Consider the following 25,747-nt stretch of genomic DNA (forward strand, 5'->3'; position numbering starts at 1 on the left):
GACATCATGTCTCACTCCATCCAGCAATGTCACGTTGCACCACAGACTGTCCAGGAGTTGGCAGATGCCTTAGTTCAGGTCTGGGAGGAGATCCCACTGGAGACCATCTGAAACCTCATCAGGAGCATGCCCAGGCATTGTAGGGAAGTCATACAGGCATGTGGAGGCCACACACAATACTGAGCCTCATTTTGACTTGTTTTAAGGACATTACATCAAAGTTGGATCAGCCTGTAGTGTGTTTTTCCACTTTAATTTTGGGGGTGACTCCAAATCCAGGCCTCCATTGGTTAATAAATTTGATTTCCATTGATGATTTTTGTGTGATTTTGTTGTCAGCACATTCAACTTTGTACAGAACAAAGTATTCAATGAGAATATTTCATTCATTCAGATCTAGGATGTGTTATTTGAGTGTTCCCTTTATTTTTTTTGAGCAGTGTATATTAGAGACACCTATCCATCTCAACAAACAGTTCTGAGGACTAATCCATCTGCAAAGATATCAGGCAGGCAGGGTATATAGCAGACTGCAGTGCACATAGCACAAGAGGCTCCATTCCAGTTTTGTCTGTTGCTGCTGCTGTTAGATACTTCTAGAAATAGGCCCAGGTCTCAGGGGCCAGGAATATTTTTTTTTTGGATCTTGAGATGACGTGCCCCCAGGGCAGTGGGGTACTTGGCGTCCGGGCCTATTGATGCTGGCAGGAATATGTCACAGTGGCTGGCCCAGTCCGGTCAACAAAAAGAGGAAAGTTTATATGGGATTTGTAGTTTGATCGTGACGCCACCTGTGGTTTCTGGTAATTTGTACCAGCGCTGCTGCAGACCTCTGAGGCAGTTGATAGGGCAGCTAGGATGGAACAGCTCCCCACAGGTGGAACGGGCCTCAGAGCAGTGTAGAGTTTGATGGTGGTTGGTGCTGGGACTTGTAGTGCAGAAGAGAGAGATGGCGCAGCTGAAATAACTGACGGAGGCAGTGGAGTGCAGTCATCCGAGTTTTACTCACAGTTCTTGTTCAAGTTTCTCAGGTACACTGTACGGGTGTTCGCCTCCGCTTCGCACTGTGTCTACCAGACCAGGGGTTCAGTACTTTTCTCAGATATATCAGGAGCGCTTGACAGAACCCCGCTTCCTTTATGTTCCTTACTAGACTGACTTCTCACGCTGGGTCTTCTCCCTCCTGCCCTGCGCTTCCCCACACACAGTCCTGATCGGGTGCTCTGAAGTCCATCTGGGCAACCTGGAGTTCCCGGACCTACTTGACCCTCACGGTGACTAGGGTGAGACTGTAGTGACTGCACCATGGAAGTGCAGAAGCCTCTGGTTTTTCCAGCCGAGACCTGGAGTAACACTGGTGGGCCAGGGACCGGTCCCTTCTTGCGGCCTGATCCCTCTGACGCCTGGCAGATTCAGGTGTACGCGTGCCGTCCTGCACTCACCGTACCCCCTGGGATCCCTTCTGTAAAACGGAGCCTTTCTCCTCTGCTCCCCTGCTGGGCCTCTGTTACTAGGCCCCACTTGTGGAGCAGAGCTCCTGAAGAGACTATGCTCCCCTCCTCTCCTTACTGCTCACTCTCCTCATTGTCTAATCTGCCACCCTAAGATGGCTTCCCTTTATATATCTCCTATAATGGTGCTCCCCTACTCTACATCCTCCACCCACACCCACTACTGGTTCCCCCTCTCTTTGGTTCCCCCCACTCCAGCCAGGGACAGGGCTCAGCAGGTACATAATGCATGCCGCCCCTCCAGCCGGCCTGGAGTAGTGTAGTTTTGAATGCGGGTGTTGGGGTTCCGGGCAGCACTCCCTCCTTACCTGAGAGAAGGAGACACCACACCTCTGGGTGAGGTGCAGTACCTCTGTGGCGACTGAACCCTCAGGGTTGCCACATATCCTCATTATTTGCTTAAAGCAATCCAGAGAACATGGTTTTTCTGCGCCATTTGCTTGTTGGCACTGCAGAATACAGCCCGGTCCTTTCCATATTATAGCACTAAAAATCCAGCTATTTAAAACTGTGTTTTCTCCGTCACACGGATCACAGATACGTTTTCAGAAAATACTGCCATTTCTGGCCTCCATTAAAAATTAGTTTCAGTGTGTCAGTGAAGCAATTGACACCAGTTTGCTGTTCAAAATAGTTACCTACAGGCCAGGTGTTTAAAACTGTGGTATGTCCGTCACACTGATCACATATAAATTCGCTCCAAATTCAGTCATGTGTTGTGAGTGTGGAAGATATCGTCCTCTATTTAAAATTGGCAAGGCATGTAGCAAGGGACGGGGAACTGGACGCGATGATGCATGCAGAGCCCGAGGCCGTGGGAAGGCTGAAATTGTGCCACAACAAACACCCACATCTTCTCGCTCGACCTTCCTGTCCCAATTAATAGGGGACCGCAGAATACCACTATTGAACACAGAGCAGGTCAAGTCTCAGTAGCTGTGAGTTTGGACCGCATATTCCTCATCCTGATCCTCCTTCCTTCCACCAGGCCAAGTGCCCGGAGACAACTGATCCCACACTTGGACACTCTGAAGAGCTGTTCACTTTTCCATTTATAGATTCGGGCCTCTCGCTTCAAGCGGGGCAAGAGGAGAACACGTGTAGCGATGCCCAAATGTTTGTGCAGCGATGTTCACATGAAGGCAACAGAGGGAAAGTGCAATTACTACTGCAAGAGGTGGATGATGATGAGACACAATTGCCAGAAAGTCAGGAGGAGGACCAGGGTGCGGAAGTGGAAGACAAAGCGGTGGACGATGAAGTCACTGACCCAACCTGACGAGGTGACATGCAGAGCGAGGACAGCAGCACACAGCGGCAGGGAGTCGTAGCACTACAACAGGCAGGAACAAGCAGTGTGGTGGCTACAGGTACAAGGCGGGCCGTTCCCCGAAACACCAACACAATGGAAATTGCTAGTATAACTGTTAGGTCTTCCCGAGTCTGGTTGTTTTTTAAAGACACTGCAGATAACCCCAAAAAGGCCATTTGCACCATCTGCCAGGCCAACATCAGCAGGGGTAGCAAAGTTAGCAGCCTGACCACCAACAACATGCTCAAGCACATGACAGCAAAGCACCCGACAAGGTGGGCCGAACACCAGGGTCCAGAAACAGTGTCTGCGGGTGACACCACTGCTTGTTCCGCTATTGTGCGTGCACGCCAATTCCCTGTCCATGGCACATGTGGAAATGCTTCCCGCCCTGCACCTATCGTTGCACACTCGCAACTACCACCATCAGCAAAAACATCTACATTCTTGTCCTCCTAAATTTAGGCAGCCGTTGCAGTCACTGCATACACAATAACTGATTAGCAGAACCGCTGCTTTCTAATGGGAGCATGTTGTTACAGAGGCCCTCCTCTGTGTCTTTAAATTGGTATTGAGGTATTTCCCAAATTTAGGCAGCCATTGTAATCACTACATACACAATAACTGTATATCTAAAGAGACATTTTTTGCTCAGTCTCTCTTGCAACATTCTGTAACCTTGTGTGCAGACTCGTACACAGATTGGATATAATGTTCTTAAAAGACTGGGACTTGGGGGAAACCTGAATATATGCTCTTACCTGCTGGCCACCCTCCTCTGCTAGCTGACTGGCTGAAGTTCTATCTACTGCAAATTTACCCAAGCCAATGTGACGACTCGCCCTCCCTGAGCTTTGGGGTTACTCGGAGCCGGGTCAGTGTAGGTGGTCGCAGGGATGCAGTCGTGGCCTCGACCCGTTCCGTGCCCAGGGCTGTCACATAAAAATATTGGGCTTTCAAGGATGAGTGGTATTTCGACTACGCCACCTGTGGTTTCTGGCGATGGACACCAGCGCTGCAACAGTCCACTAAGGCTGGTGTTAGGGGCAGCTAAGATGGGACGGCTCCCCACAGGCGGATCAGGCCTCAGGGCAGTGTGAGAAGGGATGGTGGGTGCAGTGCCGCGCAGGAAATAACGAGCCGAGGCGGTGTATGAAGTCATCCGGGTCTTTACTCACTTCAGATGAACCTTCAGCCGCAAAGCTTCTCTCTGCTACACACGGCATACTGCGGCCACCGGAAAGGGGGTTCAGCACTTCCCAGGTAGATCAGGAGCACCTGTCGAGACCCCTCTGGTGTGTGTTCCTCTACTTGGTAAGTTCTCCCACTAAGTCTTCTCCTGACTGTGCGTGGTATGAACGTGGTGTAAGGCCGGGTCCCACTGGATAAACGCAGTTTAAGAGATACAGGTGGCGAATCCGCTCCGTCCGTATCCCCCTGGGCTCCACTAAGCCTCCGGCCTTTTCTGACTAAGACGTGAAGTAACAAAGTCAGATAGCGGGGGCCAGTTACCCCTCTTGCAGCAGGAATCCCTCTGGCTGGGCCAGAGTAAAGAATACAGGTGGCGACTCCGCTCCGTCCGTATCCCCCTGGGATCCTTTTGCCTGTGGAGCCTATCTCCTCCGGTCCCCTCCAAGGCCTTCTTAGGTCAGGACCTTGACCGGGTAGAGACAGTGGTTAACTCTGACCCGCTCCTCGTCTCAAAGCCAGAGTATGAGGATCACGAACCTTCAGCCAGCTACAGCCTCTTGCTGGGCCCTGACAGAAGACCCTCAATCAAAGACCTTGAACTTAAGATGGCCGTAGATTAAATATGAAAGAATAAGTGTTTCCTAAAAGTGTGTCCTCCACCCTCACCCGCTACATGGTTCCCCCTATCTTTTGGTTCCCCCCATCTCCTCTATCCCGGGCCGGGGCAGCACCCTGGTGCATTTAGGCCCCCTTCAGGACAGGAGTGGTGTAGTGTTGAGTGGTGAAGTGGGGTCCTGAGTGATGCTCCATCCTTACCTGGAAGAGAAGATACCACACCTCTATCTGAGGTGCAGTACCTCTGTGGCGACTGAACCCTCAGGGGCGCCACATTCCCCCCCCCGGTGAAACACAGCACGTACGCGGGCTGTAATAGAGTAAAGAGTTGGTACAGACATTCAAATTTTAAAAGTTTTTGTAAACATGAAACAATCTTCCCTTTATGGGAGGTTAGGACACTTTTAACGTTGCAAGATATATATATATATATATATATATATATAATAGAAATATAGAAAAACATCAAGGAGACACTATGCATGTATGGAAAACATCAAAGAGACATTATGCATGTAGACAGTGCTGTAGAAAATATGGTAGAAAGTGTCAGTTCTGCAGCATGAGGGACCTGTCCCAAACCCTCAACGGAGGCCCTGGGGTGGCTGCAGGGCATGGAGATCCCGAGTCGGACCTCCAGTAGAGCCACTCCAGACAGGTTTTGCTTCTGAGGTCTGAGGTAGAAGCGGTTTTGTATAAAACCAATAGGGAGCACCTAAATAGATGCAAACTATTTACAATGTGAGTCTGTCAACTGCTTAGCGTCCGCAGGGACAAATGTCTCTTTCAACTGGATCTGGGTGCAAAAAGGAAAACAAGGAACAGTTCACACAAAAAGTTCACACAACTGGGAGCTGCATCTCCCTGGGCTGCTTAAAAGTGGTATCCCCACCAGGGAAATGGCTCATCTTTTCCAACGGAGCCTGACCAGTCCTCTGTGGGCAGGTGAGTGGGGGCATCCTCCTTGAATACCCTGTGGACATCCAGGGCATACCACCCATGCTCCCCGTGGTGGCGGGTGTAGTGCACCAAATCGCCCGGGTAGAGGTTCTGGCCAGGGTGGCTCTGCTCCAGCCGCGGCTCGACGTCCCGCCGGTTGACAAACACGTCCCGGTTGAACTGTGGGGTGCTGATGAAGCCCCATCCTGCCACCTGGTGGAAGCGCACGATAACGCCTTCTTCCCGGGGGCTTGGACGGGTGGCCACCGCCTGACGGGCCTGTGCTTTGGCAGCCTTGGCGCGCACCTTCAGACGCTCACAGTGGACCCTCTTCTCCTGCCGCTCTTTCTCAAACTGGAGGAGCTCCTTTCAGCACGTCTCCTCCCGCCTCCGCGCTTCGGCCTTGGTTTCCCGAGGGAAGCCCATCAGGTGGCCCCTCCGGTTATCCCAGGCAAACTCTGCTATAAGCCACCTACTATTTTAGTGGCGTTGAACTTCAGCTGTTTTCAGAATAAAAAAATAGATTTTTTCTGTTGCTAGGCAAAGTCAAAAAAATATTTTTTTCTGTGACAAACGTGATACATTCTGCTATAGGCCAGCTACTACTTTAGTGGCTGTGAACTTCAGCTGTTTTCAGAGTAAAAAAATATATTTTTTCTGTTGCTAGCCAGAGTCCAGAAAATATTGTTTTCTATTGCAAACGTGTTACACTCTGCTATAAGCCACCTAGTAATTTGGTGGAAGTTAAATTCAGCTGTATGCAGAGGTTAAGCAGAGTAAAAAAAACTATTTTTTGCTGTTCCTAACGTGATACAGCAGGCTAGATCTGAGTTTGAAATATCTTGTAGCATACACTCTATGTTATACAGGCCTCATGCACAGTGAAAAAAATACTTTCTTCTGTTCCTAACGTGATACAGCAGGGGACATCTCAGTTTGAAATTGTTTGGAGAATATCTCGTATGTTACACAGGCCTCATCCACAGTAAAAAAAAATACTTTCTCCTGTTAGTAATGTTACGCAGCAAGCCATATCTTACCTTGTCATTTAGTGGCGCTAAAATTCAAATGTGTGCAGAGCTGTTGCCGAGGAAAAAATTTTGTTTTGCTAATAGCATGCTCCTACCATAGTATCTGAGTAACATGAGTGGGAAAAAGAGAGGTCGCGGTGGAAGGGGGAATAGACTTGGTGTTCAAGGTATATGTGGGTAGGTGGTGATGTTAGTGAAAGCACTAGTGAACTAATACCGTCATGTCCTAGCCGAAGACAACTGACAACTCTTCTGTTACCAGAGGGGCTACTCCACTACCTTTCTTTGGCATTGTTGATAAGGACCAGAAAGAGCAGGTGCTCCAGTGAATGGGAAGTACGGCTTCAAGTGGCCTCTCGTCTTCTTCCTCCACCTCAACATCCCACACAGTACAGTCCACAGAAGTGGCACCAAAATTACCCTTGCTTCCCCCCGCGTCATAACTGTCCAACTGACTGTAGCGATACACAAATGGGCGAGTCTGTAGAACTGCTCACTCATTCTATGCAATGGGCATCAGAAGTGTATTCAAAACATTCACAGAGTCAAGAAGAGGAGGAAAGCATCTGCACAGATGCCCCAAATTTTTTTAGGTTGGATTCGGGGCAGGACGAAGTAGAGTCTGAGCAAGTTCCTGACCCTCATCACCAGACGTTAACCACAGGGGAGGGAGGTGATCCTGATGAGATTCAGATACCTGAGGCTCATGCAGACTTTACTGTGATGTAAGGACAACAAGAGGAGAAGGGTCACTCTGAGGGCGAGGAATGAGATAACACATTGGATAATGACGAGGTTGAAGATCCTACTTGGTGTGAACCCAGAGTCACGCAGCCAAGGAGCACATCTGAGGAGGTGGAGGAGGAGGATGAGGAGGTTACATTTCACCCTATGGAGCAGACACGGAGTGATGCAAGCACGAGGCGCACTGCATCCTTAGCCACAACTGTGGCTGTGGCCAGCAGCGGTCGCGGGTCTGCAGCTCGCAGGGGCAGCAAGGGTTCCCTAGCCTGGGATTTTTTGTCACTGCAAAGGATGAGCCAACTCACGTTATCTGCAAACTTTGCGATAAAAAACTCAGTAGAGTAAAAAAAGTGCTACATGCATGAATGTTCACATGCGCAATCAACATGCGTTACTCTGGCAATCTCACTGCGATAAAATGCGGACCTCAACAACTATCACCCGCCCCATCAACCACATCTGCTGCTTCTTTCTCCTCCTCTGTTACTGTGCCAAGTATTGTCACACAGGTCTCCCACAGCAGAACCTCCGGTTCTTTACCCGCTCCAGTCAGGCTGAGTGAGAGCCTGTCAGCTGTAATGGAAGCGGGTAATGGACACCACAACTTATCAATCCATTGTAACATCTCCACCTGCATCTCACTCACAGTCCAGCAGTTTGTCCGATTCACTGTACTCTGCCATCTCTCAGCACAGCAGCCAGTCCTTGGTCCCATAAAAATTGCTTCCTCCTTCACATGAAAAAGCAAAGAGGTTGAACTCCACCTTCTCCAATCTGTTGGCCACAGATATGGTGGTGTCAGGCCCTAATTTTTTGAACTGTGAACACTCCTGTATGGCTGCTTTTTTACTGAAGAGGAAACCCCCACAAACAAAGGGAGAGCATACAAACTACTTGCAAATGTTGTCCTTTGTGGGATTAGAACCCAGGACTCCAGCGCTGCAAGGCTGCAGTGCTAACAACTGAGCCACCGTGCTGCTCTTTCTGGTCTCCCAGCACTGATATCTAACATGCTGGAGAAACGTGCACCTACTGCCACTCAGTGTCTTCAGCTCCTTTGTGAGAAACTAATGTTTGGGCAGCCACTCAGTCTACCAAATAAAATTCCTGAGAATGAAATTGTGGATGGCATCGCTTCTGGTACTGGGTGCACTGCTAATACCATGGAGTAGTGCCATAATTCACTGGAAATATTCCAGGCTGGTTGGAGACAAGCTCATTCCCACAGAAAAGCTGCGTAACTCTGTACCCCAAAACATCAGACTCTCGCCTACCTTTGAAACCATGAAAAGGAAGCTGAAGACCCACTTCGTCTGACAAGCATACAATCTGCGGTAACCCTCGCTCCAGCTTACTGCTGCAAGACTAGCTGTACCCTAACCTACTGTATCCTCACCAATCCCTTGTAGATTATTTGTGCGCCCTCGCAGGGAGGGTTCTCTTTCCTCTTGTACCAGTCAGTGAGTCACAGACGGTGACCCCTTTTCACATGTAAAGCGCCACGGAATAAATGTCGCTGTAATAATAATAATAATTATAGTACTTGTACTCTGGATCAATTGATGGCACTTTCCAGGTATCTACCCCTAATTTGATGTGTTTTGACAGCTTTTGTGCCCGTTTGAAGGTGTTGTATATGCGTTTTTTTGTCCCCCATTGAATCCTATGGCGTTCGGTAATGTTCGACGAATGTTCGACAAATAAATCGGCGAATATTGCAGATTCGACTATCGTAATCTTAACCGAATATTGAAACATTCGCTCAACCCTAGTCCATATACAGTGAAGGAAATAATTAATTGATCCCTTGCTGTTTTTGTAAGTTTGCCCACTGACAAAGACATGAACAGTCTATAATTTTAAGGGTAAGTTCATTTTAATATTGAGAGATAAAATATCCCCCCAAAAAATCAAGAAAATCACATTATATAATTTATACAATTTATTTTGCAGTGAGAAATAAGTATTTGATCCACTACAAACCATTATGAGTTCTGGCTACTACAGACCAGTTAGACGCTCCTAATCAACTCGTGACCTGCATTAAAGACAGCTGTCTTACATAGTCACCTGTATAAAAGACTCCTGTCCACAGACTCAATTAATCAGTCTAACCTCTAAAACATGGGCAATACCAAAGGGCTTTCTAAGGATGTCAGGGACAAGATCATAGACCTGCACAAAGCTGGAATGTGCTACAAAACCATAAGTAAGACGCTGGGTGCGAAGGAGACAACTGTTGGTGCAATAGTAAGAATAAGGAAGAAATACAAAATGACATCAATCTTGTTTCACCATGCAAAATCTCACCTTGTGGGTTATCCTTGATCACGAGGAAGGTGAGAGATCAGCCAGGGGGAAACTTGATAATGATCTCAAGGCAGTTGGGACCACAGTCACCAAGAAAGCCATTGGTAACACAATATGCCTTAAAGGTTTAAAATCCTGCAGTGCGCGCAAGGTCCCCCTGCTCAAGAAGGCACATGTGCAGGCCCATCTGAAGTTTGCCAATGAACATCTGGATGATTCTGTGAGCTATTGAGAGAAGGTGCTGTGGTCAGATGAGACAAAAATTGAGCTCTTTGGTATTAACTCAACTCCCCGTGTTTGGAGGTAGAAGAAGGATGATTACAACCCTAAGAACATCGTCCCAACCGTGAAGCATCGTGGGGGAAACATTATACTTTGGGGATGCTTTTCTGCAAAGGGGACATGATGGCTGCACCATACTGAAGAAAAGATGGATGGTGTCATGTATCAGGAGATTTTGGCCAACAACCTCCTTCCCTCAGTAAGAGCATTGAAGATGGGTCGTTGCTGGGTCTTCCAGCAAGACAATGACCCAAAACATACAGCCAAGGCAACAAAGGAGTGGCTCAAAAAGAAGCACATTAAGGTCATGGAGTGGCCTAGCCAGTCTCCAGACCTTAATCCCATAGAAAACTTATGGAGGGAGTTGAAGCTCCGAGTTGCTAAGCGACAGCCTCAAAACCTTAATGATTTAGAGATGATCTGCAAAGAGGAGTGGACAAAAATTCCTCCTGACATGTGCGCAAACCTCATTATCAACTACAAACAACGTCTGACTGCTGTGCTTGCCAACAAGGGTTTTGCCACCAAGTGTTGTGTAACGGGTTTGGGAGGTGGAACCTCTGAGCTACTATACAAAGGGGCAGTCCTTGTAAGGAAGCAGGTGGCTCCCAGGGAAGGCGGGCAGGTAGACACGGCAAGTGACAGGAACAGTCTCTGGGTAGAAGGGCAGGAGGTCACGGCAAGTGACGGGGAAAGTCTCTTGACAGGCGGGTGGTCACGGCAAGTGACAGGAGGGTAAGAGTCTCTAGACAGACAGGTGGTCACGGCAAGTGACGGCAAAGCCTCCAGGTAGGCTAGCAGGCGGGTAGCAGGTGAGCGCTCCCAGGTCAGCGGGTAAGAGTCTCTCGGCTGGCTGGCAGGTGGTCAGGGCAAGTGACGGCAGAGCCTCCAGGTAGGCTAGCTGGCGGGTAGCAGGTGAGCGCTCCCAGGTGAGCGGGTAAGAGTCTCTCGGCTGGCTGGCAGGTGGTCTCAGGCAGGTAACAGGCAGGTATCAGGCAGGTATCAGGCAGGTGCTTCCTGATCCGCAGGCGGACTGGTCCATAGACAGACTGGCAGATGCTGGTAGACAGACTGTCGGACCGCAGGGAATGCAAGCAGGTAGACAGAGCTGGAAAACAGACTGGCAACGGGACCTGAGGGCTGAAGCAGAGGTGAAAGGCTTTGCAACAACTTTGCTCGGGCACCTCCATTTTGGAGGAGGTGCCTTATATATGGGAGCTCCACCGGCAATTGGCCGGGGACTCCTTAGGACGGCGCGCGCGGCCACTTTAAGAGAGAGGAAGCGCGCGCGTGCGCGCCCTAAGCACAGTGCCCGGGAAGCGGCGAGCGCTTCCAGCAGCGCGGGAAGAGGACGCCGAGGACGGAGCAGGGAGGTGAGAGGAACGGCGTCTCAGTCTAGCAGGAGGCAGGGATGCCGACGCTACAGTACCCCCCCTTTAGGCCCCCCCTTTTTTAGGCCGGAGAGAAATTTATCAAGGATGAGCGGGGCATGGATGTTCTCCCGGGGCTCCCACGTTCTCTCCTCAGGACCAAACCCCTTCCAATCCACTAGAAAAAAGGTATTTCCTCTTACCCTTTTGGTGGCCAGAATGCTCTCTACCTCAAACTCGTCTTCAGCGGAAACCGGAGCAGGAGGCATACCTGTAGACTTGGAAAAAGAGTTAAGTACCACAGGTTTGAGGAGAGATACATGGAAGGAGTTAGGGATCCGCAAGTTGGCCGGGAGTTTCAATTTATAGGCCACCGGGTTGATTTGTTTGATAACTTCCAGTGGGCCGATGAACCGAGGCCCTAACTTGTAGGAAGGAATCTTGAGCCGGACATACTTGGACAAGAGACAGACTTTATCTCCAGGACGGAATTGGGGCGGATCCAGACGTCTTTTGTCAGCCTGTTTCTTCATCCGCTCGGAGGACTGAAGAAGTGCGGATCTGGTACTTTCCCAAATGGAGGAGAATTCGCTAGCAAGAGATTCCGCGGCCGGATTATCCACCGAGGCGGAGACGGGAAACGGGATCCGAGGATGTTGACCGTAGACAATAAAAAATGGGGATTTGGAGGAAGACTCGCTCTCGTGATTATTATAGGAAAATTTGGCCCACGGTAAAAGATCCACCCAGTCGGAATGGTGGGCATTAACAAAGTGCCGGAGGTACCTGGTTAAAATTTGGTTGATCCGCTCTACTTGACCATTGGACTGTGGGTGATAAGCAGAGGAGAAGTCCAAGATGACCCCCAGCAGTTTACACATGGCTCTCCAGAAGCGAGAGGTGAAATGAACTCCTCGGTCGGATACGATGTGGAGAGGGAGACCATGAAGATGGAAAATATGATGGATAAAGTCTTTAGCCAATTCAGATGCAGACGGAAGGCCCGGCAGGGGAATGAAGTGAGCCATCTTAGAGAAGCGGTCAGCGACCACCCAAATGACCGTACAACCAGCAGAGACAGGGAGATCCGTTATAAAGTCCATGGCTATATGCTGCCACGGGGCAGCAGGTATGGGAAGAGGCAGAAGGCGGCCGGCTGGCAGATGTCTAGGAACTTTGTTGCGGGCGCAGGACGCACAGGCTGAGACAAAGTCTATTACGTCCTTGTGCAGGGTAGGCCACCAGTAATGCCGGGTAATAAGCAGGAGGGTCTTTTTCTGGCCAGCATGGCCAGCTAGCTTAGACGAATGTCCCCAGTGTAGGACTTTCTCACGATCAGGTACTGTTACGAACGTCTTACCGGTTGGAAGACGATTCAGATCCATGGGAGCCACCAGCATTACCTTGCCGGGGTCGATGATGTGCTTTGGCTCCTCCTCTAGATCGGAGAACAAAAAGGATCGGGACAAGGCATCAGCTTTGATATTTTTGTCTGCCGGGCAAAAATGAAGAATGAAATCAAAGAGGGCGAAGAACAAGGACCACCGGGCTTGGCGCAGGTTAAGTCTTTGGGCACTCTGGAGATAAGCCAAGTTTTTGTGATCCGTGTAGATTATTACCGGGTGAAGAGCCCCCTCGAGCAGGTAACGCCACTCCTCCAGTGCCAACTTAATGGCTAACAATTCTCGGTCTCCTATAAAATAATTGCGCTCAGATGAGGAGAAGAGTTTGGAGAAGAAGCCGCAGGTTACCATTCTTCCGGATGACGACTTTTGGGTGAGCACCGCTCTGGCTCCGGAGGAGGAAGCGTCTACTTCTAAGAAGAATTGTTTGTTGCTGTCCGGACGGTGCAGCACAGGAGCGGAGGAGAAAGCTTGTTTCAAAGACAGGAAGGCCTCCTCTGCCTCGGGCGGCCATTCTTTGGGATTAGCGCCCTTACGGGTGAGCGCAGAGATAGGGGCAGTCCGGGAAGAGAAGTGCGGAATGAAGAGGCTGTAGTAGTTGGCGAAGCCCAGGAACCGCTGGATAGCCTTCAACCCCTCCGGTCGGGGCCACTTCTGGATGGCAGACAGTTTCTCAGGATCCATTCGTAGACCGGTCTGAGAGATGATGTAGCCCAGAAATGGAAGCGAGGTCTGCTCAAAGAGGCACTTCTCAAATTTTGCATAGAGGTGGTTTAGCCTGAGCCTGAGCAGGACCTGACGAACATCCCTCCGGTGTGTGGGGAGATCCGGAGACAAGACCAAGATGTCGTCCAGGTATACCACCACGCAGGAGTAGAGAAGGTCACGGAAGATATCATTGACCAACTCTTGAAAGACGGCGGGAGCATTACAGAGACCGAAGGGCATTACGAGGTATTCATAGTGACCGTCCCGGGTGTTGAATGCCGTCTTCCATTCATCCCCCTGACGGATACAAACCAGGTTATAGGCCCCATGGAGATCCAGCTTGGTGAAGATTCTAGCACCCCTCAGACGGTCAAATAATTCAGGAATGAGCAGAAGGGGGTATTTATTCTTCACCGTAATCTGGTTAAGGCCTCTATAGTCTATGCAGGGACGAAGTGAGCCGCCTTTTTAATGAAGAAGAAGCCTGCTCCCGCCGGGGAGGTAGATTTCCGGATAAATCCCCGGGCCAGGTTCTCCTCGATATATTCAGACATGGACTGGGTCTCAGCAGCGGACAAAGGGTAGATACGTCCTCGGGGCGGAGTAGCGCCAGGTACCAAGTCGATAGGGCAATCGTATGGTCTATGAGGAGGTAATGTCTCTGCTTCCTTTTTATTAAAGACATCAGCATAATACCAATAGGGTACCGGCAGGCCGGGTAGATTGGCTGGGGGAGGAGAAGGACGGGAAGGACGAACGGGAACTAAACAAGTCTTATGGCAGTCCTGTCCCCAGCGAAGGACTTCTCCGGTCTGCCAATCAAGCAAAAGGGCATGAGAGAGTCCAGGTAGAACATGAAAGAAGATGCTCTCAGAGTGCAGCATTCCCACCTGCAGAGTTATGGGTTCGGTGATAAGTTGGATGGGATGCGGTAAGAGACCCCCGTCCACGGAGGCGACAGATAAGGGTTCGGCCAGAGGTTTGGTGGGAATGCGGTATTTCTCTACCAGGGACTGAGAAATAAGATTTCCGGCAGCTCCAGAATCAAGTTGAGCTAGTTCAAAGTAACGGTTCTCCCCGCAGATGATAGAGACCGACAGCATCAGAGATGGAGAGGGTTTATTCTTTTCTAGGACGACCTCTCTCAGCGATCCTAGACACAGGCGTTTCCCGACCTCTCCTGGCAGGAACGGATCCGGTGCTCCTTACTGCCACAGTAGAAGCAGCTCCCCTCGGCACGGCGTAACTCTTGACGGGTTTTGACCATCTTGGTCTGGTCGACCTGCATAGGCTCAGGTGAGTGCGCCTCGGGAGTAACAGAGGAAGTGACGGGATTCTGGAAGGTAGGAGCAAGGCGAAGAAACCTCATCTTACGGGTGACCTCTTTGGTACGCTCCTGGAACCGGATGTCAATCCGGGTGGCAAGTGTTATTAAATCTTCGAGAGTGGTAGGAATGTCCCGACCTGCAAGTTCATCCTTAATCCGGCCGGATAGACCTTCCCAGAAGACGGACACCAGGGTTTCGTTATCCCAGGCAAGCTCAGAAGCAAGGGTACGGAACCGTATGGCATATTGGCCCACGGTGAGACTCCCTTGACGGAGGCGTAGCAGAGATGAGGCGGATGAGGTCTTTCGTCCTGGTTCGTCGAAGACTTTCCGGAAGGCCGTGAGAAAGGCTGGCAGGTTGGACACCAGGGGGTCTCCTCTCTCCCATAGAGGATTTAGCCAAGCTAGCGCCTCCCCAGTGAGATGGGACATGATGAAGGCCACTTTGGCTCGGTCGGTGGAAAACTGGTGTGCCAAAAGTTCGAAGTGCAGGGTGCACTGGTTAATGAAGCCCCGTGCCTGACCGGGATCTCCACCAAAACGAGGCGGGGCGAAAAGGCGGGGACCGGGAAGGGATGCCATGGTATTGATGGGCAGTGGCGCTGCCGGGGTAGTAGTTGTGCGAGTGGAAGCAGCTCGCGACGAGGCAGTCAGTGTGTCCAGGTGGGAGTGAACACTACGCAGGTGGCCCAAGATGGAGTCCTGTTGGGACCTCTGAAGGGAAAGTTCATGACATAGGTCCGAGAGCGAGGGAGCTTGGGTGCCACCGGGTTCCATGGCCTGAGCAAACTGTAACGGGTCTGGGAGGTGGAACCTCTGAGCTACTATACAAAGGGGCAGTCCTTGTAAGGAAGTGGGTGGCTCCCAGGGAAGGCGGGCAGGTAGACACGGCAAGTGACAGGAACAGTCTCTGGGTAGAAGGGCAGGAGGTCACGGCAAGTGACGGGGAAAGTCTCTTGACAGGCGGGTGGTCACGGCAAGTGACAGGAGGGTAAGAGTCTCTAGACAGACAGGTGGTCACGGCAAGTGACGGCAAAGCCTCCAGGTAGGCTAGCAGGCGGGTAGCAGGTGAGCGCTCCCAGGTCAGCGGGTAAGAGTCTCTCGGCTGGCTGGCAGGTGGTCTCGGCAAGTGACGGCAGAGCCTCCAGGTAGGCTAGCTGGCGGGTAGCAGGTGAGCGCTCCCAGGTGAGCGGGTAAGAGTCTCTCGGCTGGCTGGCAGGTGGTCTCAGGCAGGTAACAGGCAGGTATCAGGCAGGTATCAGGCAGGTATCAGGCAGGTGTTTCCTGATCCGCAGGCGGACTGGTCCATAGACAGACTGGCGGATGCTGGTAGACAGACTGTCGGACCGCAGGGAATGCTAGCAGGTAGACAGAGCTGGAAAACAGACTGGCAACGGGACCTGAGGGCTGAAGCAGAGGTGAAAGGCTTTGCAACAACTTTGCTTGGGCACCTCCATTTTGGAGGAGGTGTCTTATATATGGGAGCTCCACCGGCAATTGGCCGGGGACTCCTTAGGACGGCGCGCGAGGCCCCTTTAAGAGAGAGGGTGCGCGCGCGCACCCTAAGCACAGTGCCCGGGAAGCGGCGAGCGCTGCCAGCAGCGCGGGAAGAGGACGCCAAGGACAGAGCAGGGAGGTGAGAGGAATGGCGTCTCTGCCTAGCAGGAGGCAGGGACGCCGATGCTACATGTTGTTTGCCAGAGGAATCAAGTACTTATTTCTCACTGCAAAATGCAAAAAAAATTATCTAATTTATACAATGTGATTTTCTTGATTTTTTGGGGGGATATTCTATCTCTCAATGTTAAAATTAACCTACCCTTAAAATTATAGACTGTTCATGTCTTTGTCAGTGGGCAAACTTACAAAAACAGCAAGGGATCAAATACTTATTATCTTCACTGTATGCACTTTTCTTTTCACGACTTTCATAAAATCTCCTTTAAATTACAAGTAAACCTTACATTTTCCATGTCAAGGGTGTTCTGAGTAAGATCATCTGACACTGTTCTGCTACCAGAGAAGACTTGGTCCAAGTCAGAACCAGAAATCTCTTTTGCGGATTGTTTTTGTAGCACAATCAGGGTCTTTAAAGTTTCTGGTTACAGTAACATTACCATGATTTGTCTTGCTGTTGTATTCACGATCCTTTAGATGCCGTAACATATTTTCATCAGCTTCATATAGACCACTATTTGAACCAGAGTGCTTTCTAAAGGACTTTTTTGTCCTATTTGCGGGAGTCAGTTCATGAAGATGTTTCACTTCCTCTGGTAATAATCTGGGAGGCTCAGGAATATCTTCTTGGAAATCTTTTTGATGTGAGAAAGGTTCTGTATATGAAAGTGTGTCACCCCAGGCCTGGATGCCACAAATATTCAAGGCTGTGTCTGAGAGCAGGAGGGAGGTTCCCTGGTCAGGGACCATTAGCATGCAGCACCTCCTGTCCCAGGCCAGTAGGGGGAGCAGGCTGCCCCTATAAAAGCTGGAACTGGGGCAGGGTTAGAGAGATCAGAACCCACTTCTGAAGTGTCCAGAAGGGTTCTCAGAGGAGAGGGACAGGTCAGCAGCAACTGAGGAGTCCGTAAGGCAGAGGAGAGACTGCAAGCCAGGGACAGAGGCGACGAGAGCCGATCCTGGCTGAGAGAACCAATGAACCGGACATTGGGGTCCGAGGCAGTCAGGGTTGCAAGCCCAGCAGCAGAGAACCAACCCGCGAGGGATTCAGGTCCCTTGGCCTAAGAAGCCTGGAGGCTCCGCCACACAGAGGGACCAGTAAAGCAAGGAGAAGCAAAAGGTACCCAAGGCCCGAGTCGCAAGCCATACAGGCAAAGTACACCGCCAGCTCAGGGACGTGGGCTATTACACCACGAAAAGGGGGATAGTCAGCAAGAGCATAGAGAGAGAACGGTAGGCCTACACACTCACCCTGACCAGTGGGGCTCGCCCAAATGCTCCCAGATACCCAGGCCCATTCCTAACCGGTACTCCTGTTGGGTCAGTAATAACATCTGCAATAAAGACCCTGGACTGTTTGAAGCGGACTCTGAACTCTTACTATTGCGGCCTGCACTGTCAACCCCAGCATTCACCTACACTGCCCTGAGGCTACACTCTTCCCGTGGGGAGTTGTCCTACCCCTGTGCTGTGCTGCACACCAACACCAGCCTCAGTGGTCTGCCTCGCAGCGGCGGTCATCTCTGACCGCAATCCACGGGTGGCGTAGTCGGACATTCAAAACACTGGTAAATAGACTGCCACAGCATTTGGTCTGACCACACTGAGCCACGGGATCGGTTGCCACTACTACCCCCAGCATCGCACAGAAGCTCGGTTCCGGGTGCCCCACGGCCCAGGGGGCGAATCAAAAGTATATAGTACAGACCAAAAGTTTGGACACACCTTCTCATTTAAAGATTTTTCTGTATTTTCATGACTTTGAAAATTGTACATTCACCCTGAAGGCATCAAAACTATGCATTAACACATGTGGAATTACATACTTAACAAAAAAGTGTGCCCTGTCAGGTTTAATAAGTGGGATTTCTTGCCTTATAAATGGGGTTGGGACCATCAGTTGTGTTGTGCAGAAGTTAGGTGGATACACAGCTTATAGTCCTACTGAATAGACTGTTAGAATTTGTATTATGGCAAGAAAAATGCAGCTAAGTAAAGAAAAACGAGTGACCATCATTAATTTAAGAAATTAAGGTCAGTCAGTCTGAAAAATTGGGTAAACTTTGAATGTGTCCCCCAAGTGCAGTTGCAAAAACCATCAAGCGCTACAAAGAAACTGGCTCAGTTCCGCCCCAGGAAAGGAAGACCAAGAGTCACCTCTGCTTCTGAGGATAAGTTTATCCAAGTCACCAGCCTCAGAAATCGCAGGTTAACAGCAGCTCAGATTAGAGACCAGGTCAATGCCACACAGAATTCTAGCAGCAGACACATCTCTACAACAACTGTTAAGAGGAGACTGTGCACCAGGCCTTCATGGTAAAATAGCTGCTAGGAAACCACTGCTAAGGACAGGCAATAAGCAGTAGAGACTTGTTTGGGCTAAAGAACACAAGGAATGGACATTTAAACCAGTGGAAATCTGAGCTTTGGTCTGATGAGTCCAAATTTGAGATGCGTTTTTGCACTTTTGCATTGCTTTCAACAGTGAAAAGTACATTTATCAGTAAATATCATTTTAACATTTTATTACCTTATCTAGCCATGTGGTGTGTGAGACATAATCAGACACATCCTGTTTCATTTATGAAGGAGGGACTCTGAAAGTCACAAAGCCTATTTTGATAGGGCCATCAGGTGGCCCTTACTATTCTTAAAGGGCCAGCAGTCGGCCCTCACTATTGTTAGAGGTCCACCAGTTGGCTATGCTTTGTTGTTCCCATTATAAAGGAGCAGTTCTGCAATACAGTTATTGCGAATGCAGTGACTGCAACGGCTGTCTACATTTGAGAAATACCCCAATACCAATTTGAAGACACATAAAGGAGGGCCTCCGTAACAACATGTTCCCATTAGAAAGGAGCGGCTCTGCTGTACAGTTATTGCATATGTACTGACTACAACAGCTGCCTAAATTTGGGGAATACCCCAATACCAATTTGAAGACACATAGAGGTGGGCCTCAGTAACAAAATGTTCCCATTATAAAGGAGCAGTCTGCTATACAGTTATTGCTTATGCAGTGACTGCAATGGCTACCTAAATGTAGGAAAAGTCCCAATGCCAATTTAAAGACACATAGAGGAGTGCCTCCGTAACAACATGTTCCTATTAGAAAGGAGCGGTTATGCTACACAGTTATTGCGTATGCAGTGACCACAATGGCTGCCTAAATTTTGGAAATACCCCAATACCAATTTGAACACACATAGAGGAGAGCCTCCACAACAACATGTTCCCATTAGAAAGGAGCGGTTCTGCTATACAGTTATTGCGTATGCAGTGACTACACCGGCTGCCTAAATTTAGGAAAAAGCCCAATACCAATTTAAAGACACATACAGGAGGGCCTCCGTAACAAAATGTTCCCATTATAAAGGAGCACTTCTGCTATACAGTTATTGCGTATGCAGTGACTGCAACGGCTGCCTAAATTTAGGAGGACAAGAATGTGGATGTGGTTGCTGATGGTGCTAGTTGCGAGTGTGCAACGATAGGTGCAGGGCGGGAAGTATCTTTGCATGTGCCATGGACAGGGGATTGGAGTGCACGCACAACAGCGAAATAAGCAGTTGTGTCACCCGCAGACACTGTTTCTGGACCCTGGAGTTCAGCCCACCTAGTCGGGTGCTTTGCTGTCATGTGCCTAAGCATTCTGGTGGTGGTCAGGCTGCTAGTTTTGCTACCCCTGCTGATGCTGGCCTGGCAGATGGTGCAAATGGTCTTTTTGGGGTTATCTGCAGAGTCTTTAAAAAACAACCAGACTCAGGAAGACCTAACAGTTGTACTGGCAACTTCAGTCGTGTTGGTGTTCTGGGGAACAGTTGCCTGCCTTGTGTCTGTGGCCGCCACACTGCTAGTTCCTGCCTGTTGTGGTGCTACGCTTCCCTCCACCTGTGTGCTGCTGTCCTCACTCTAATTGCCACCTTGCCAGGTTGGGTCAGTGACTTTATCGTCCATCACTTCGTCATCCACTTCCGCACCCTGGTTCTCCTCATGACTTTCTGGCAATTGTGTCTCATTATCATCCACGTCTTGCGACAGTAACTGCATTTTCCCACTGTTGCCTTTGTGTGACCGTGGCTGCTAAAATATTTGGGCATTGCTACACGCGTTCTCCTCTTGCCCCGCTTGAAGCAGGCCGGGCGAGAGGCCCGAATCTATAAATGGAAAAGTGAACAGCTCTTCGGAGTGTCCAAGTGTGGGATCATTTGTCTCCTGGCACTCAGCATGGTGGAAAGAAGGAGGATCAGAGTGAGGAATATGCGGTCAAGACTCTCGGCTACTGAGACTTGACTGTGTGGAAGACAGGGTGATGGTGATGGAAGCATTATCTGCTATCCAAACAACAACTGTTTGACACTGCTCTGGGTTCAATAGTGGTGTGCATTGGTCCTCAAGTAATTGGGACAGGAAGGTAGGGAGACATGATATGGGTGTTTGGCACAATTTCAGCTTATCCACAGCCTCGGCCTCTGCATGCACCATCACCATCAAGTCCACTTCCCCATCCCTTGCCACGTGCCTTGCCCATTTTAAATGGAGAATAATATCTTGAACGTCCCCTTCAAATTGCTGGATTTGTACCACAGAAATATCTGATACGTGTGACAGGATGCCCACAGTTTTAAGCACTGCCCTTCTAGTTTAGTATTGCTCAGCGACCATGTGTGAATAGGTTCACTACTACACTGCTAACAAACTATAAATGGAGTATAATATCTTGAACATCCCCTACAAATGGCTGGATTTGTACCACAGTTATATGTGATACATCTAACGGATGCCCACAGTTTTAAATAGCGGGCATGTAGTTTCCTATTATTGCCAGCGACCACGCGTGAATAGCTTCACTGACACGCTGCTGCCAAACTGTAAATGGAGGACAATATTTTGCAAGGTCGCTACAAATGGCTGGATTTGGACTGCAGTTATATGTGATACGTCTGATGGACTCCCACGGTTTTAAATAGCGGGCTTGTAGTTTCCTATTATTGCCAGCGACCACGTGTGAATAGCTTCATTGACACGCTGCTGCTAAACTGTAAATGGAGGACAATATTTTCCACGTTCACTACAAATTTCTGGATTTTTATCGCTGTAAAATGGGATAACGTCTGATGATGGAAAATATCTAGCTGTATTCTGCTATGGGTGATTGATTCCCTGAGATGGATGAGGAAGGACACTGTTTCTCTTCCATGCTATCATGGCTACATTCATAAGCTAAGTTCACAACTTTAACTCCTTTTGGGGCTTGCTCTTATATTAATTGAAAGTATGCTCTCCTGATGAACCCATTGAAGGGGAAACGTGTCGAGTGTTTAGGCATATTATCTAATTGAAAATTCTTTGTTGAACATAATTATATGGGGATAGATTGCTATTACCCTACGACTATTATATCTTGGGTTTAGTGCAATATTATGTGTGTGCACATATTAAGTGATCATCAGATTTAGTATAGTATCTTGGGACTATTAATAGACTGGTTATGGTATTGTTCCATTATGGTTTCAACAAAAAAACATTGAAACTATTGTGTTTGTAAACGACATATCAAGGAATGAAACACTTATGTTTGGTTGGTACTTTCTATATTTATTGGGTATGTAGTACTAATATTGTACCAATACTATTATCTAAGGGTTATTAAGCCGTTTTTGGCTAGGGCAAAGTGCAATATATATTTTTACATATTTTGTGATCCTGGTATATCCATAATTTAGACTAGTCAATCTATGCACTGGGCACAATATACACTGCTCAAAAAAATAAAGGGAACACTTAAACAACAGAATATAACTCCAAGTAAATCAAACTTCTGTGAAATCAAACTGTCCACTTAGGAAGCAACACTGATTGACAATCAATTTCACATGCTGTTGTGCAAATGGAATAGACAATAGATGGAAATTATTGGCAATTATCAAGACACACTCAATAAAGGAGTGACTCTGCAGGTGGGGACCACAGACCACGTCTCAGTACCAATGCTTTCTGGCTGATATTTTGGTCACTTTTGAAAGTTGGTTGTGCTTTCACACTCGTGGTAGCATGAGACGAACGCTACAACCCACAGAAGTTGCTCAGGTAGTTAAGCTCATCCAGGATGGCACATCAATGCGAGCTGTGGCAAGAAGGTTTGCTGTGTCTGTCAGCGTAGTGTCCAGAGGATGGAGGCGCTACCATGAGACAGGCCAGTACACCAGGAGACATGGAGGGGTCTGCAGGAGGGCAACAACCCAGCAGCAGGACCGCTACCTCCGCCTTTGTGCAAGGAGGAAAAGGAGGAGCACTGCCAGAGCCCTGCAAAATGACCTCCAGCAGGCCACAAATGTGCATGTGTCTGCACAAACGGTTAGAAACCTACTCCATGAGGGTGGTATGAGGGCCCGATGTCCACAGATGGGGGTTGTGCTCAAAGCCCAACACCGTTCAAGACGCTTGGCATTTGCCACAGAACACCAGGATTGGCAAAGTCGCCACTGGCGCCCTGTGCTCTTCACAGATGAAAGCAGGTTCATGCTGAGCACATGTGACAGACGTGACAGAGTCTGGAGATGCTGTGGAGAGTGATCTGCTGTCTGCAACAACCTTCAGCATGACCGGTTTGGCAGTGGGTCAGTAATGGTATGGGGTGGCATTTCTTTGGAGGGCCGCACAGCCCTCCATGTGCTCACCAGAGGTAGTCTGACTGCCATTAGGTACCGAGATGAGATCCTCAGACCCCTTGTAAGACCATATGTTGGTGCGGTTGGCCCTGGGTTAAACCTAATGCAGGACAATGCCAGACCTCATGTGGCTGGAGTGTGTCAGCAGTTCCTGCAACATGAAGGCATTGAAGCTATGGACTGGCCCGCCCGTTCCCCAGACCTGAATCCGATAGAACACATCTGGGACATCATGTTTCGCTCCATCCACCATTGCACCACAGACTGTCCAGGAATTGGCGGATGTTTTAGTCCAGGTCTAGAAGGAGATCCCACAGGAGACCATCTGAAACCTCATCAGGAGCATGCCCAGGCATTGTAGGGAGGTCATACAGGCACGTGGAGGCCACACGCAATACTAAGCCTCATTTTAAGGACATTACATCAAAGTTGGATCAGCCTGTAGTGTGTTTTTCCATTTTAATTTTGGGGGTGACTCCAAATCCAGGCCTCCGTTGGTTAATAAATTTGATTTTCATTGATGATTTTTGTGTGATTCTGTTGTCAGCACATTCAACTTTGTACAGAACAAAGTATTCAATGAGAATATTTCATTCATTCAGATCTAGGATGTGATATTTGAGTGTTTCCTTTATTTTTTTGAGCAGTGTATTTCTGATGAGGTTGGTGCTACATTTTTTCTTTAAACCTTTTTGGTACACTATATGCCCCTTGTGACAGTTGCATGCATTTATTAAGTAAATTTGTATCCTAGCTTCATTTATATTGAGAGCATTTGATAGCATGAGGTTAAACTATCTTAACATACTTTTGTGTACTTTTCTGTCCAATTGTCTTTATCTCTGTCTCTCTTAGGGCCGATCAGAGTCAGTTAGAGAGAGTCGACATCGAGTGGGGACGCCACTGGGCAGGTAGGTATAAGGTGCCAACCTCTGCAGATAGGCAGGGTGACAATTAAGGGCTATTCAGTGAATTATTTTCCATTTCTTACTATAGACTTGAATTGATCCATGTATTTCAAGGTGATCTATGACCTGGAGATTGGTTATTCTTACTATTTCAGGGTGTCACTGCCAATTGGTGATAAAGACATCACCTTTAATTGATATGCAGTACAATTCTTTATAACCTTGCTTATATTATCGTGTTACCTGTCCCTCTAGCTAGGGCCTTATAGGGTCAGTTAGGGACAGTCGACATCCGAGTGGAGGCGCCACTGCGCAGTTATAGGGTGCCAACCTCCGCAGCAAGGTAGGGTGACAGTAGGACCAGTGTAGGGCCTCGTCCCCTTGTTGCCTCTAAGATGATTGGATTATTTGAAGTCTGTAATTTAGTTAATATGTGTTTTGACTTTTAAATAATTCTATTAAAAGCGATGTTTTATATGTCTAATCAATATATATATGGTGTTGAGTTGGTGAGTTCTGTATTCTGCTGTGCTAAAAAGCAAATGGAGCAGTAAAATGTTGGACTCTATTACTTTTTTAGAAAATAATCAGGATTAAGATAAAAAAATAAATTAGCCCTGGCCTTGATATCTGGGGCTATGTCTATTGATATCTGTAACAGCAGCAGACAGAACGTGCAATGGACTCTATTGTGCTGTATAGTGTTCACAAATTTCTCTGCCTGCCTAACTCCTGCTATCACCACTGAATATATGCAGCTGGATTAGTACTCAGAAGGACTGTTAGTTCAGATGGATATGTATCTTGGTGTGGAATACCTATACCTAACTATTACACCACCAATTCTGTCCCTCACACAGCAGCACCTCTCCCTACTCTGCCTGTTTCCGGGTTAGATTGTGACGAGCATAGGGTCACCAGGTCTTATATAGACCCGATGACGCTATGCGGCCAGCCAATCACTGTAATGCCACAATCAACATGGCTACGGCATTACAGTGCATGGCAAGCCATCCTTGCATGTTCATTGGCTTTCTAACGTGTGCCAAACATGCACGGTGGGGATCCGAACTCCCGCCCAAGCATCCCGGAAATACTCACCGAGCGCAGAGCATGTTGAGCAGGGAGATGCACGGGTGAGTACTGAGCAGTGTCGAGCACGATCGCTCATTACTAGCTGTAACCCATTGCATAACATTGGTCAGAATGTGTTGGCAGCGGATCATTCAGGATACTCTCAAAGCGTGTTGACAACAGAACAAAGCTTTAATTAGCTACAAACAGGTACAGATATGATAGGTAGTGATGAGTGAGCACTAAAATGCTTGGGTACTCGTTGCTCGGGTTGAGCAAATTGGAATACTCGGGTACTCGACCCGAGCAACGAGCCCAATGTAAGTCTATGGGAAACTCGAGCATTTTTCCGGCAGCTACCCCCGGTGGTCTGCAGAGGGCCTAAAAATTGCCCAAATTGATGGAACAGTGCTCAAATGACCCTGGGTGTCATTTCTCCCAGGAAGTCAACTCGCAGTTGTCGGTGGTGCTTTGACACACACACATCTTTCTTTGCGCATTTAATTTCATGAATACAGAGTTGGACAATGGCCTGATCTGCAATGCGGTTTTAAGAAATAACACGCATAAGCATGTCCGATCCACATTAAAAAAGCAGCCTTAGAGTGTCCGGGAACCTTCCCCCACACTTTTCTTAGCCAGGGTTGCTTCTCGGCAGGGTTGGACGTGCCCAG

At 48.7% G+C, this 25,747-nt stretch overlaps 1 protein-coding gene across 1 annotated transcript in view; it reads left to right on the top strand.

The window, feature by feature from the left end:
* LOC141271411 (uncharacterized) overlaps positions 1–25,747 on the top strand; it is a 248,451-nt gene that overhangs the window by 4,124 nt on the left and 218,580 nt on the right. The window contains exon 3 of the mRNA XM_073681495.1: positions 6,731–6,736. Coding sequence (XP_073537596.1) covers positions 6,731–6,736 — 6 coding nt within the window. The remainder of the gene's footprint in view (positions 1–6,730; positions 6,737–25,747) is intronic.

The sequence above is a fragment of the Phyllobates terribilis genome, unplaced genomic scaffold (genome assembly GCF_046119375.1).
Source record: "Phyllobates terribilis strain yellow unplaced genomic scaffold, ASM4611937v1 Scaffold_5__5_contigs__length_657084704, whole genome shotgun sequence".
In the NCBI taxonomy this organism is placed as follows: Eukaryota; Metazoa; Chordata; class Amphibia; order Anura; family Dendrobatidae; genus Phyllobates; species Phyllobates terribilis.